The sequence below is a fragment of the Perca fluviatilis genome, chromosome 22 (assembly GCF_010015445.1).
Source record: "Perca fluviatilis chromosome 22, GENO_Pfluv_1.0, whole genome shotgun sequence".
NCBI lineage: Eukaryota > Metazoa > Chordata > Actinopteri > Perciformes > Percidae > Perca > Perca fluviatilis.
This window is the reverse complement of record NC_053133.1, coordinates 1,797,766-1,813,520: the sequence shown is the minus strand read 5'-3', so window position 1 is coordinate 1,813,520 and position 15,755 is coordinate 1,797,766. Positions and strand designations below refer to the sequence as shown.

The 15,755-nt window shown below is 41.1% G+C and overlaps 1 protein-coding gene across 1 annotated transcript in view; it reads left to right on the top strand.

The window, feature by feature from the left end:
* The first annotated feature begins 2,390 nt into the window (after positions 1 to 2,390).
* Positions 2,391 to 15,755, top strand: part of LOC120552169 (microtubule-associated protein 4) — a 152,959-nt gene continuing 139,594 nt past the window's right edge. The window contains 2 exon segments of the mRNA XM_039789961.1: positions 2,391 to 2,446; positions 2,448 to 2,557. Of these exon segments, the coding sequence (XP_039645895.1) occupies positions 2,394 to 2,446; positions 2,448 to 2,557 (163 nt within the window). The 5' untranslated portion in view covers positions 2,391 to 2,393.

Below are 15,755 nucleotides of genomic sequence, written 5' to 3'. Positions count from 1 at the left end.
AGGACTACGTGTTCAACCAAATATAAGCAGGTTCTCTGTGGCCTCCATCGTCAGGACATTCAGAGAAGAGAACCGGTAAGTGGACTATCATTTGTGGTCCCTCAAACTTACAGTACAGTATGTACAGTCGTGGAACGTCTCAGTAAATTACTGTAACATATCTCTAGAAATTGGCCCTTTTCTTGCAGTGATATACTTGTATAATAGTATTTTATGTATTGTACATATTTGCTGACATTTCAATGCATTAGGCCTGTTTGTACATTTCTAACAAGAGGTTTTATTTGCTAGAATAGAAAGACGGTGGAAGGAGACGTATGTTCTCACAACAGCAGGAGACCATTATTGTCAATATGGTCCTTCAAAATAATCTCATTCGTCTGCGTGAAATACAACGGCGATTTGAGGAAGACAACGTGAATTTTGAAGGAATCAACAGTGTGAGTCTCTCCACAATTGACCGTGTCCTGAAACGCAACCTGATAAGTCTCAAACAAGCCTACAGAGTACCATTTGAGAGAAATTCTGAAAGGGTAAAAGAGCTACGATATCAATATGTACAAGTAAGTAATCATGTCCTGAGATTATACAGCACTATTAGGTTACTGTACATCTTTACTGTGTTGAATGTAATGCAGCATATGTATATAGAGGCATGAAGCCTGGAATGCTGTCATTTACGTTACTTCAAACATTTATTTTTGTTAATTTCTATAGAGAATGTTTCAACTGGATTCCATGGAGAGGCCTCATGAGTGCATCTTCTCGGATGAAGCTGGCTTCAATCTCACCAAGAGGAGAAGGAGAGGCCGCAACATTATTGGTCAACGTGCCATTGTAGAGTTGCCAGGGCAACGTGGTGGCAACGTGATCGTATGTGCTGCCATCAGCAGCTACGGGGTTATTCACCGCCATGTAACTCTAGGGCCTTACAACACTGCCCATCTTCTAACGTTTCTGTATGCTCTACAGGAAGCCCTACTGAGACGTGAACAGAGGTGATGAGCAGGCAGAGCATCCCATGTATGTGGTAATCTGGGACAATGTGAACTTTCACCGTGGTCCTAGAATTCGTGAGTGGTTTGAAAATAACCCCGTTTTATAAATGTGTGCCTCCCACCATACTCTCCCTTCCTTAATCTCATTGAAGAATTTTTTTCTGCATGGAGGTGGAAGGTCTATGACAGAAATCCTTATGCTCAGGAAAATCTCATTCAGTCAATGGATGCAGCGTGTGACAACATTGGAGTGGAAGTGATTCAAGGTTGGATTCGGCATGCTAAAGGATTCTTTCCCCGTTGTTTAGCAAGGGACAGGATTGCCTGTGACGTTGATGATGTCCTGTGGCCTGACCATGCCCAGAGGCATGATGCTGAGGCAGAATGACTCCACATTGCTTGCTATAGATCTGCTGCATATTTTGTGTGTGTGTGTGTGTGTGTGTGTGTTTTGTATTTAATTTGAGATGTGTGTGTGTGTGTGTGTTTGTGTTTTGTTTAAGTGTGTGTGTGTGTGTGTGTGTGTCAATTTTGGTGTTTTGTGTTTTAGGTTAGAGTGTGTGTGTGTGTGTGTGTCAAGTTTGGTGATTTGTGTTTAGGGTTAGAGGTGTGTGTGTGTGTGTGTGTGTGTGTGTGTGTCAAGTTTGGTGATTTGTGTTTAAGGTTTTGAGAAAGCGAGAGAAACATTCAAATGTGTTTTAGCAATTCAGAAATACTGTAATAGCCTGGGACTGATGTTTGCCATTTTGATCACAAGGTGTCACTGTTAAACCTGCATTAGGCTATGTGAGGTTGAACCATGTTGGAGTTAAACTGCTTTAGGTTGTTCACCTCCCACGTTCTTTATATGAAAAGTTATTGTAATGGTACCGTCCCTTAGGGGAATTGGCCAAAATAATTTGTTCAATCTGACCATGTCTGTTGTTTTCTGTTGCTCAATTGGCAATTATAGTTTACTCTGCCAATACAATCGGAGTTATTAGTACGCCTAAATATAATCGAGATTGGCCTTGAATTGTTGTGCTTCCAGCTATATTTAATTTAAAGAGTAAAACAGAATACATAGCCCGTCTGTAATACAGTTGAAAGTACCCCTGTAATTTCTAGTTTCTAACTGGAGTCTCCGTATTTTCGATAATAACTCATCCCGGTGACATTCCAGTGATCTGGGCGATAGAAGGGCGTCTTCCTGGGCCGTGGCCGTATCCAGACCCTGTCCCCACCGGCGATTGGACCGGCAGCGTCCCGTAAAAGGAGTCAAACTTCTCCATTGCGTGTGTAAGGTGTCCGTCAAAAGTACATTTGGTGACGACGAAGGACCCGCCCAGGATTCGAAAGCTGTAATTGGACAATACCCTCGTCCTTCACAGTTTAGCTTCAAGTTCATTGGATCAAATGAAAGCCAGTCACCGACGTCGATCTAGGATTGGAACAGAGCTTCCCCGGGGCGGAGCCGGTTAGTCTGCGGCCAAAGAGCGCATACTCGGGTGGGCGGATCGTAGCGGTGACAGCGACGCTCGGAGACTACCGACAAACTGTCAAAAAGCAGACAACTAACGGTGAGTCACGTTGAAATATGAACATTGTGTTGTTCTCGCTTGGTGTGGGAACGTGTGCTGTTTGCATAGAGCGTGGAACGAGTGGGCGGACAGCTGGAGTCTTTGTAGCAGTGAAATGACGGTGATTTCGGATGAGTGATCTCACAGCACGCATCACAGCGACGCTGTAGTGGTGTAGGATAATGCTGCCTTCAGGTGCTCCTCGGAAACTCTTGCTTTCGAAAAGCAGTTGGCTGAATGCAGGAATGTACTTGCCCATTCTTTAAATTGAAATTGCTAGCCAACATCTCCCTGCTAACACTGACCATAAACTTTGACTTTCCCGTCATATTAGGGCTACTACATAGGTGGGTGGGTCACATGCAACTGGATACGGTCCTTCCGATATTCCCGACAGCACTTGAGGCAGCATGGGTGCGCACTGTGAAGTTGCACTGTCACAGCAGACAGAGGAGCAAAGTTATGCAAGCTAGCCCGAATCTGTCCGTCTCTGCGTTCGCTCCGTCCCTTTATTTACAGTTTATTTGTAGGATCGAACAGCAAAGGTACTTGTTGTGTGGGTTCTTCTGTGTGTATATTAGACTACATACTGTAGTTGAGCTCTAGGCTATCCTACTTCACTGTGCATGCATAGACTTTTTTTCCACATCCCATACTACAGTAATATTTTTATTTATGGATGGGTTCGTAGGCCTAGTAACGGTAGTGCATTATTTGTCTGTGCAGTCTGATTGATGACACATCATATCTAAACAGTCACATACAGGCCCGTAGCCAGCCCAGAGTGGGGCTGTTTTCCCCTCATTTTAAAACCATATTATCACAATACAATTCAGCTGACTGTTGATTAACAATATAATATGTGCTAATAACTGTCCAAACCTGCACTGGAACATTTTTTTTTTATTTATTTAACCTTTATTTAACCAGGTAGGCCGTTGAGAACAGGTTCTCATTTGCAACGGTGACCTGGCCAAGAAAAGCCTAAGCGTGCAAGACAACATACAGTTTCACAAGAATACAGAATACAATAGGCTACAGAAAATACAGAATAAGTAGGCATTACAAAGCCGGCGCAAATGAGGTGTAAGTAAATCAATGGATATGCTAAAGTGATAACACAATATTCATGAATAGACAGTCTATATCACTGCTGAGTCAAAAAACACTTTGTGCAAATTGTGGTCTAATTAGTGATATAGATCAGTTATAACGCAATATCTATATCTATATAAATGTTGAAATGTAGTGGAGAGTCAATATAGTTAGTGCAAGTTGTGGTCTACTTATTGATGTAGGTCAGTAATAACCCAGTAAACATGAATAGACAGTCTATATAAATGCTGAATGTAGTGAAGAGTCAATATACAGCTATAATATACATTATAGCACATTTCCCACAGAAATTGATGTTGTAAAGAGGAATCACAGCAGAGAGGATTGTCCCTCTCCATCCCTCCCTCCCTCCATCCCTATCTACCTCCCTGTCTCTCTCCTTCTATCCAGATTACTCTCCAATCCTCCCGCTGCCAGATTACTGAGTGGGAAATAAGAGGTGGGACTGATCTAAGGCCCTGAATTCATTATGGACCTGATCCAATCGCTAAAATGTCACGTTGCTTGTTGCTCCGCCGTTGGCCGGCCAAAGTGATCAGGTATTACGCCACACGGGCTTGACTGTTATCAAACGGGGCACAGCGGTCGCTCGCTGTCATACCAACCATTCCCCAGAGTGGCTGAAATCAACAGCTACAGTGTGTCTGTGTAAAATATCACAATGTCCAGAGATGAAAGAGATGAAGTATTCTTCTCTGCCCAGGGATCAATCCCAGCGTTATTATGGAACCCACGTAACTTCTAGGAACGACCCGCCCTGCAAACCAGCTCGATTGGTTGGGGTTAGGCATTGACCTCCGGTGTTTAAGGTTAGGATAGCCGTTTGGTCAGGGGAGAGGACCTGAACAAATCGGGTTGTGTTACCTCGCGTGAGCATAGACGCCTGGCCAATAGTAGTGAATGAATGCTATTGAAAGGCGGGCCTTTCCTAGAAGTTGCGTGGGTTCCATAATAACGCTCAAACCCCACCTGGAATTCCTGCTTACCCTTGGCTGGATCTCGCCGTGCTACCCTGCTGTCTTTACAGGGAAAACGCAGACATTAGTAGGAGCGAAGAGCAGATGAAGTCCTGTACGCCCACCCAAAGCTCTTATTTTGAAGGATACATATATCAGCTCATATGACTTAATTTTACAGTAATGGTCCAGTGTTTGTTGGTGTCGAGTGAAGTACGAGGCCACATCATACATTTGATCTGTTCATACATTTTCCTAGCAGGGAGTGTGATTCTCCTGCAGCTGGGAGTCTGATGCTGCACATATTCGCAGTCTTCAGTGTTCTGTTCTCAGTTCTGTATGGTGGAGGCAGTTGTTTGCTAAATCCGAAGCTCGGACTGTTGAGACTCCTGTTGACCAAACCAAGGCTCTTCTTTGTGAACAGTGACACAAGGACTCTGCATTCTGACGGCACTGACATGTTCATCGACATAAAGATTTTACTTTTGAGGAATGGACTAGAGGTTTTGAGCAAGTTGCAGGCTTGTGCAGGTCATCCATTGTGTGTTGCTGTTTGTAATAATTGTTTTGAGGAATCGACTTACTGGTTTGCAAATGTTAAGAAGGATTCGAGAAATGTACCAAAGCGACTGAGAAAAACTGTAAGAGGAAAAACTACATTGAAAAGCATTCAGTGCAACCGTTTTATAGAAATACCACAGCAGGACTGGTGCCACTTACAGCAGCTATTTCCAGTGATGAAAACATAGGAAAAAAAAAAAAAAAAAAAGAAACATCTGTTTTATCCCCTAACTATTTTATAAATGCATCAGCCCAACTTTTCAGATTCTACTACATTACCACTCTTTCAGTGTACTGAACCTTTACCACTCTTTAAACGTTCAGCTGCTTCTTGCCAATATCAAATACCACTCTCAGTAGTTTTATAGTTGTGGACAGTTTTGGATTCTGGGAAAAACTTGAGTGTTCTGCACTGCAAAGGTGAAATCAGACTGAATGGCCTATCTTTAAATCTTGTGTTTAATGCAGCATGCAAAACTAAACCTAAACTATCTGATTCTCACTAGGGCTGTCCCTAACGATTATTATCATTGATTATTTTCTCGATCAATAGATTAGTTGTTATGGTCTATAAAATGTCAGAAAATTGTGAAAAATGTGGATCAGTGTTTCCCAAAGCCCAAGATGACGTCCTCAAATGTCTTGTTTTGTCCACAACTCAAACATATTCAGTTTCCTGTCACAGAGGAGAGAAGAAACTAGGACATATTTACATTTTTAAAGTTGGAATCAGAATTTTTACTTTTATTTTATAAGAAATGACTCAAAGCGATTAATCAATTATCAAAAATAGCTGCCGATTAATTAAATAGTTGACAACTATTTGATTAATCTTCGCAGCTCTATAGCTGAATGTATTTTTACCCAAATGGCCAGCTGTGTAACAAATGACCCACTTTCAGGACAAATTGGACAAATGATCAGTTAAGCATCCGTGCCAAAATCTAATGTCAGACGTTATCCTTGAACCTTTGGTTAGGGAGGAGGGTAATTGTAGCGTTGGTGGGCTGGTTGGTCATGTGGTTGCTCATAGAAACCAAAAGTGAAAGAAAATACAGCACACAACACTTGACCTTACCGACTGTTAGGTAGGTCATTTGTATGCACAAAGTGCCTTTAACAGTAGCGTCCATGCAGCCACTTCCAGATAGTGAATGGATGAGTTTGTGTCCGCGTTGTACAGTATTTAATCAAATAAAAGGTCAGCAGTGGAATTGGATCTCACTGCTGAACCTCTGTGTGGAGCCCCTACTAAAACCGCTGTATGGGAACCACAGCAACCATGCAGATCCAGAAACACTGTAGATTCTATACAAGTTAACACGTGTGTTTGTGTGTGTGTATATGAAGTTTAGACTGCAGAGATGAACTGTAAGTTGTGAGAAGTTACAGTAAATGAGACTGTATGGTAGAACTGTTTTACAGCTTATTTATGTCATTTGGACAACACTTTATTTTGTGATCCTTACATTATGTTAATTTTGCACTAAAGTTCTTAATAAAACCAGAAAATACTCTTCGAAGTACTCTTCGTTTTTATAAGCATTAAATTCACACAGGAGTAAACGCATAAAAATGCTTTACCATATGGTTATTTAATATAGACTATTTATTGAATGACCAAAAAAACCTGCTGTGTTGTGACAGGCTATATTTCATTTTCAAGAAATGAAATGATGAAGATTTTGTTTAAGGATCAAAAAATTATTGATTTTCTAGTGTAGGTGCTCATTGTCTATAAATCGATATTCAGGGGAATCTGTTCTGCCAATCTAGGATTAGGCAATGGTTATGGTTAGGGTTAGGGTTAGGGTTAGGTGCCTTGACGTCAACGGTCGCAGCGCTGCCTTGAAGTCGATTAGGCAATGGTTATGGTTACAGTGTTTCCTAGGGCTGTGTTCGATTGAAGAAATTCTTAGTCGACTAACATTCATTCAATTGTATCGACTAATCGATTAGTCGATTTAATCGACAGATCTGTAAATCTGAGTTTCTCCACAAAGAGTCATGCAAAAGGATGCATATATTGAATAAGATAATGCCTCCTTTGCATATTTAAAAACACAACATTTCAGAAAACGTGTAATACAACAAATAACTGCCTTAATGAAAGTAATCAAAGTAGGTTTCACGGTGATATCTATTAGGTAAAATGTCAACCCTTAATTCTTGTGTTTACCAGAGATGTGCTCGTACGTTCTTTGGAAATAAGTCATTCAGCATGAAAAAAGTATAAAACAGGACTAATCGACTAAAGAAATCTAAGTTGACTAAGACCAAAACGACCGATTAGTCAACTAATCGACTAAGAGGGAGCATGCCCTAGTTTTTCCTCTGTTGATTTTGTAGTGGTGGCCCACCATGGCAAAATTTCTGCCACCACGGTATCAGAAATAGGGCTGTACACAAAATGTAGTCGCGGTTGCCTTTTTAAATGATCCTACTGCTCACATTGCAATTTAACAACAAGTAGAACTATTGAGAGGTTATTGGGCCCATCCAGTTTAACTCAAAATGTTCACTTTCTTCCGCGTCGACTATTAAACAAACAGCTCCTCTAATAACTTCACCTTGGTGGGTCCGTTCTAGGTGTTCAGTCCGTTCTGTTGTAGATGTTAAGTGCCCTATAGTTCCTCAAAAAATAGAGGTTCAGTCACAACTTAAAATACGCCTCATTGTGTGTGAATAGAGGTTAATAAATATATTAGTTTGTGCTGCAGCGAAGTTTCAGTTCCGTTTCATACGTAAAACGTTTGGCGGCGGGGCGCGTGGTGGTGTGGGGGGGGTTGTTAGGACAGACCTGCCCCCACTGCTAAAAAAAAATCCTAAAGGAAACACTGTGGTTATGGTTAGGGTTAGGTGCCTTGAAGTCAACGGCCGCAGCGCTGCCTGGAAGGAGACCATCGAGCTAGATGTATATCATCACTGACTGCCAATTGGATTGAATGTCATTATAATGTTCCCACTTCTTCATGAGTCCAATCTTAGTTGACTAACACTCATTCAATTGTATCGACTAATCGATTAGTTGATTTAATCGACAGAGCTGTAAATCTGAGTTTCTCCGCAAAGAGTCATGCATGTTTACCACAGATGTGCTCGTAAATTTCTTGGAAATAAGTCATTCAGCATGAAAAAAGCATAAAACATGACTAATGGACTAAAGAAATCTAAGTTGACTAAGACCAAACCGACCGATTAGTCGACTAATCGACTAAGAGGGAGCAGCCCTAGTCCAATGGAAAGCATTTCATTTAGCCACATGTAGAAAGTAAGTCATAAATTATATTATTTTCACTAGGGTTCATGGACAAAGATAATAGGTTAGATTGGCTAGCCACTGAGGGAAATATTCTCTTAATATTAGACTTAACTTTTTGATGAAGGAATACATGATTTGTATTGAAGCTCTTTGATTTATCTCTGTCACTACTGGATTGATCACAGTTTTCCCCTTCTGTATATTTAGCATTTGAAGGATGATCACACAGACATATGTTTGTATCCTGGCTTTACACGCTCTAGCTTTGGGAGGAATCATAATGCTCTTTTATTATGTATTTTTAAATGGTATTCTGTTTTAATATAATCAGGCCATGGCAGAAAGAAAGTCCAGAATGCCATCTTTCTTTCCAGAAAGTCCCAGGTAGGAAAACAAAGAGTTATTTCAAAAGCTCTTACATCTTTGAATATGTGGGGTTTTGTTTTTCAGGAATGTGTTAAGACCGATAGAGGATGATAAGGGACTCAGAAAGGACTTGAAGTTTTTACTCTGTTCAAAGTTGTTGCGTCTGTTTGTTCAACACAAAGGGCAAAAATGAGAAAACCTCAGAGTAGAATGACCCTCTGCTGCCTTCTGTCGTAAAGTTTCTATTTTTATCCAGTTGACTGATGCCAAAAATGAAAAGGTGATCAGTCAGGTGGTTGATTTTTACATACATACAATTAGGCCTGTCGCGATAGTCAATAAATCGAGTTATCGCATGATAAGAAAAAATGAGCTCGATAATTTTTCCGGCCGCGATAATTTCCGTTTGCATGCTTGTTTATTTTCCTCGTTTCTCCCTCTCTCTCTCTACCAAAGAGACTGGAGGACCACTCTCGGTTCCTTAGCGTAACGAGGAGTGAACCCTCTTGTCAGGCGCATGGTCTTTGTGTGGGCGGTAGGCTACTCCAGGCGGAGAGAGCGGAGAGTTGGAGCAGGGTTTCCTGCAGCACTTTGCAGTTAAGGGCGCCCCAAAAGAAAGTATATGAGCCGATATCCACCGTGTTACTTCGGCGTCCCGTTTTCTCCGTTTCATTCCAAACCACACAGCTGACAACCTGCAGGTGGAGACTGTGGAGACGGGCTCGGACATACACGCCGCGTGGACTCTTCAGTCTCGCAAGCGGTTTCAGGAAAGTGGCTCCATGTGTCCGACAATGCAACCGAACATTAACGGTACAAGCCTACAGCTGTCCGCGGACACGGAGTGTGGAAAGTGTGTGTGTGTGTGTGTGTGTCTGTGTGTGGCGGCCCGCCTACCGAAGCTCCGACCTGCAGAGGAGTAGAAGCCGCGCGCGCCAAATGCAGGGCTGAAAAACAGAACTATTTTGTTACATTTACTCGCTCACGTGGCAGCTAGCCATACATTTAGATTTTATTTTTTTATTATATATTATTTAAATGTAATATTTAGTGTTAAATAATTGTAAAATGTAGTACAGAGTCTCTAGTCTGAGAACTTACGTGTCGCAAACGGCAATTCCTCAACTGTAGCCTACATCACGTGAAAGACGACATACCAAAGGAGATCAAAGACATATTGTGGATATTTAAAATGTCTTCCAGTTCCAGTGTTAAATATTCTTTAGAAATAAAAGTGTATTGATCTTTGAAAAGGTGTACCTGTAGTAGTAGTAGTAGTAGTAGTAGTAGTAGTAGTAGTAGTATTAGTATTAGGCCTATTATTTGGACATTATCATTATATTAGATGCAAATGGTCTCTCGATGACAATATTATCGTTTATCGCAATAATTTCTGGGACAATTTATCGTCCAGCAAAATTTGTTATCGTGACAGGCCTACATACAATACTGTATGAAGTGACCCATTAGCATGTTAGCTTTCAGGAAACATTTGTGTATTTTAGAGCAGCTGCCAGTGTGGCATTTGTTTCGGTTTTAGAAAGAAAAAAGTTAAATGTTTAACTTTTATGGTAGCACCATAAAAATGGAAAATTGACTGAACGCTTCTAGGCCATTGGTCATCTGTATTTATCGAGCTCTTTTGGCCATGCTACAGTCCATGCCCACTTCAAATGATTAAACTAGCAGTGTATAAATTTTACCCGGAGGTACAGGGTTCTACTTTTTTCATAAGGTTTTACTGAAGAACTTTCTGGTACACCATTCAATCCTAAAACTAAATATGGAGCTTAATCCCAGATCCGATGTACATCAAAGGGTGTCACATTTATTGTCTTGTCTGACTGTAATGTTACATGAATGTACCCTGTCTTAAATCTTTGTCTGAGTTGATGTTGCAAATGTAGCTGCTGGGATGCAAGAAAAATGTCTTGTTCTGACGAAGTATTATCATATCAAAAGCATAATTGATTGTGATATACATATTTTGCAGCATATAAATGGAAAGACTTTGTCATGTCAATACATAAGAAGGAAGGAAGGAAGGAAGGAAGAGGAAGGAAGGATCTGAACTGAACAGACAGGTTCCTAGAATTACTCAGTTGGAAAGCTCCTGAATTCTTCTCAGCCTGTGGAATGTCAATTGACTGGAACTGCGAGCCATTAACTCCCATGTTTTCTTGCTTCCCACCCAAATACTTCAAACTAACTTGATAGATAATCTGCTGCAGTTTCCTCCTTTTCTTCTCATGTCTGCCCACAATGACTTAGAGTCATAATTCCTCTTGAAACATGTCAGATAATATCCTTTGCAATTATGTGACCTTGTATGTTGAAGTTATGTATGTTATTTGGGAGTTTTCCAGGCCAAGGAAGAGTCAGGGTTCAAACTGGGGTGCAGGAAAGGCCATCTCTGCTCCACAGTCGGGTCCAGGGTTGTCCTGACTGTAGCAGGATACTCTCCTCAAGGAGCAGGCTGCTTCATCCCGGCCTCTGTCTAGGTCCTCTAGGAATCAGGAAGCTGAGGAAATCCATCATCCATTTTGCCAAACAATGCTGCTGCTGAGGGCAGTTTAGTCTGGGACAAGGTCTGCGTTATTATCCTTACATAATAATGCTCCCTTATATTTGCCTGAGCCCGTTGTTAAGGTGCAGCATGGTTATGCTTTGTGGCCCAAACTGGGCAGCTTTGCTGAAATGTTAAGGTTGGGGGATGCTTGATACAAGGCAGTTTGTACGAAGTGTTGTCTGTCCACATCTAAAGGCAAAAGTGTTTCTAGCTGTTCCAAATGACCATACAGTACTTGAAAGTTTCAAAAATAGTTCAATGGGTGCCAGACTGATCTTATAAAGTGGCGAATGTATGACATGCCAGTTCGTATGCCATTTTGGCGTGTTATCAAGATGCATAATCGCTTTTTAGCGTGTTTATCAATGCAGTTCGCCCACCATTGACCTACATTACGAGTAGGGATGGGCATCGTTTGGATTTTAACGATTCTGATTCCAATTCCGATTCTTCCTTTCGATTCGGGTTCTTATCGATTCTCGATTCCGATTCTTTGAGTGGTGGAGTTGAAACGGGTTAGATGCTTATTTCACAAATAAGAGGAAAGTTTTATTTTGATTCATAGGTGGGTTGCAGTTTTACAGCTTTTACAATGCAAAATAAAGCCACACTAGAGCTCCGCTTACTGTGCTGCACGGCTGCAACACAACAAGCGCCTGGCTGCTACGGAAACCAAAACTTGCGCATATTAAATTTGGAACCTATGATCAGATTTGAAACCAAATCCTCCAAACGATTCCAATAAAGAAACGATTACGATGGAAACGTAATTTTTGAAACGATTCCGATTAGGGCTGAACGATTTTTGAAAATAATCTAATGATTTTTTCCCCAAATATTGCGATTGCGATTCGATATTCGATTATTTTTTTAAGCTCTTTGTCTTCTGTATTATTCAACAAAGACAAACAATAAATCATTGTATAGTATGAACAACACACAATTACACACTAGACAGTTAAATAAGTAAAAACACATATATGTATATATATATATATATATATATATATATATACACACACACACACACACACACACACACACACACACACACACACACACACACACACACACACATATATATTTTTACAGTGCACAGAGAGGAGCTGCCTCCAGCCCCTCCCCCTCGTAAAGTTATGCGTCGACACCGTCAACACTGCACTAGCTAGAGAGGCTATCGTTACGTTAGTTGCTGTGGTCTTGCCGTGGGATTAACTGTACTAATAAAACCGTTGAAACACCGCGGCCACCGCGCTGTGAAAGCTCCCCAAACCGTCATTTATCAGTCTGATTGTTACCCCCTCACGTGGCAGCTCCTCCACCCATATCTTTATATCTTTATAACGGAGCTATCCGCTAACCGGAGCTAACCGCTAATCAGGCTAGCTCGTTGCCAACCGAGCCTTCAGTTCTGCGTGCCTGTATCCATTAACTGCGTGTATGGACTCGAGCGCCCAAACAAAACCCTTCATTTTATTAAAATGGCTGTAAAAGTTTTAAACTTCAACTCAGAATTGTTTGAATGACAGAGATCAGCTCAAGGTACAGTGTAGCGTTAGCGTGCTAAGTTGATGCTTTCTCTGCGTAGTGCAGACTGATTTGCTCTTGCGAGTCATCAAATCGAGACCAAATCGCAGCCTTTGCGATTAGGAAATCGCGTTTTAACATATCGCGATATTATCGCAAATGCAATTAATCGTTCAGCCCTAATTCCGATTAGGAATCGGTTCTCGATGCCCAACCCTAATTTTTGCCATAGCGAGGAGTATAAAGGGACGTAGGTCTGGTTGGGGTGGAGGATGGGTAAAACACAGGACTTTCACCCAGGAGAGACTTTCCCGCATGTGGCGATTTTCAGCTTTTTTTTTTTTTTTTTAAGCCTTCCCTCCTTTCCTTTTTTTTTTTTACACGTGTGTTACGTTGTTCTCGCGATAGTACGTCATGTTCTCGCGATAACACGCAACGTGGCGACACCACGTGGTGTGTATGTTTACATCTGCTGTATACAGCGTAGACATCCACGTGGATAGCTCAAAATGCGTACAGATAACACGCCGTTTGGCTTTAGGAAAGTGGCGTGTATGTTTATGCAAAGTCATGATGCCACGTTGTGGGTGCACACTTTCATAGGTCCTAAATTTCATTGCGGGTATTGGGCATAATTTCATCAAATCCTGCAAATCTTTAAAAACTTTATATGAGAATTAACGGGAATTTATGGGAAATAACGGAAATAAAATGGAAAATATAGGGGTTATCTGCTCACGCTGCATTTACCATGTCATATAGTGATGCACCGAAATGAAAATTCTTGGCCGAAACCGAAAACCGAAAAAGAGGAAACCAAGACCGAAAACCGAAAACTGAAACACCGAAAGAAATTAAGCCAATTATTAGTACCATTGCATTTATGGCTATGACTGTGTACTAACTTTACTAAAATCAAGGCATTGCAATTGTATAAATTAATATTAAAGTTTAATTAAAAAAATATCTAGCAGAAATATGGCTACAATCTGATAGTCACATACAGTATACAGTAGCCTAAGAACAGAATAGCTTACCTATTGTTGTTGTTGTTGTTGTTATTATTATTATTATTATTATTATTATTATTATTTGAGGCACTTTCTTGCAGGATTTCACTGAACATATCAGACAACGAGGGTGCATGCCCCTCATCTGGTGCAGAGAGAGTCTTTTTTTCTGAGCTCTGATCTCCTCCTGCGCTGGGCGCTGCTCCGTGCGCGCTCCGTCTCCACGCGGGTTCTCCGCATCCATCGCGGCCTGGATCATTTCTCGTGCGCCCTGCTTTATTTCCGCATCCAAGTAATGGTCTTTATAACGCGGATCAAGTACAGTCGCGATGAAGTGCAGAGGATCCGAACAGATCTCACTGAAACATGTGCTGACAGACTCTAAGAGCTCTTTTCATTGTTTTCAGTCCGTGGTCCGTCTCAACCTCTTTGCTGAGGAGACGCTTTGCAGGTGGAACGGATCGGGTACTGACACACGTGCAGGTCGCGGTTTCTGTTTGCGTCATCACAACATTTTCGGCCGTATTGTTTCGGTGATAAAAGTATTTCGGCCGAAAACCGAAAATGCCCTTTTGGGCCATTTTCGGCCGAAAATTTTCGGTGGCCGAATATTCGGTGCATCCCTAATGTCATATGTAGAAACAAACCTTTCACCATCATTTTATTAATTTGCCAAATCAATCTATTCATTTATCAAATACATACAATACAATGTGAAATGTGGCGTGTGGTGGGTTAGCTAGCAGGGTAACGTAATGTGGGCTGTGTGCAAACTTTCTAATTTATAAAAGAAAGTTTTCCAATGAAGAATGAATGGCTTCTATCTGCTTGTTAACTGAAATATATATACAAAATAAAACATTCACTCAGTAATATTACATGGAAGCGTGTAGTCCTTTGGCTCAGCCAGTTGGCAGTAGTGTGGCTGCACATGATGAGAGAATGTGCTGTGCAAGCAGACTGTTGGAATTTGACTGAATTCCTATTTATTGGGATGCTGGCCAATTATCTGTACGCGTGATTGAAGAGGTACAGTTCAATTAAATGGGCACACATCTAACCAAAACATGGAAGCCTGTATGACCTAGTATTGCTTTTTATGTGTATTTCTCCCCCAAATAAGTACTATTTTGGTATTGACACTGTGCAAAATTCCCAAGCTTAACTTCCCTTGGAAATGTTCCGACCCTTTGCAACCTTAGTCCTGTCAGGTTGGAGTTTGTGCTGCTCACCCTCAAATGATTTGTTGTCTTTTAATATTTCATGGGCTAGTTAAGAATCATTTTGAGGGAAGTCACAGCCAAGTGAATCTAGGCACACTCATTCTTTCTATGCTGTATGAAATACAAAAAAAACTGAACATTTTCATCAGAGATAATTTCATCCTTTTTCTTCCCGGCCACATGTTCTCATCTCTAGTTTCAATTAATTATTCATCATTGGTTATTGATTTAGTAGGCCATTACATGTTGTGGACAAATGCAGAGTTCTGATTGCTAAGGGAATGCAAAGCCATCTAGGGCTGCCACTAATGATTATTTTTTTTCGAATAATCAATTCATTGTTTAGTCTATGTCCATCTTAATTTCCCAGAACCAATGGTGATCATGGATAGTACAACACAGCTTACGATCTACAATAGCGTCCTCTGATTTGGACTCTCCAGCGTTTCGTTTCCCCAAAGGTCAACCCTGACAAGACAGCTTTCTATTGGTCAAAGGAGCAAACCTGAGGGTCAAAGTTCAGCTTAAAGTAAACTAGACGAGGCAGATTTACTTCATCTTGGCGAGCGAATCCATTGACCGTGGTAATTCAATTAAAATTAACAGAT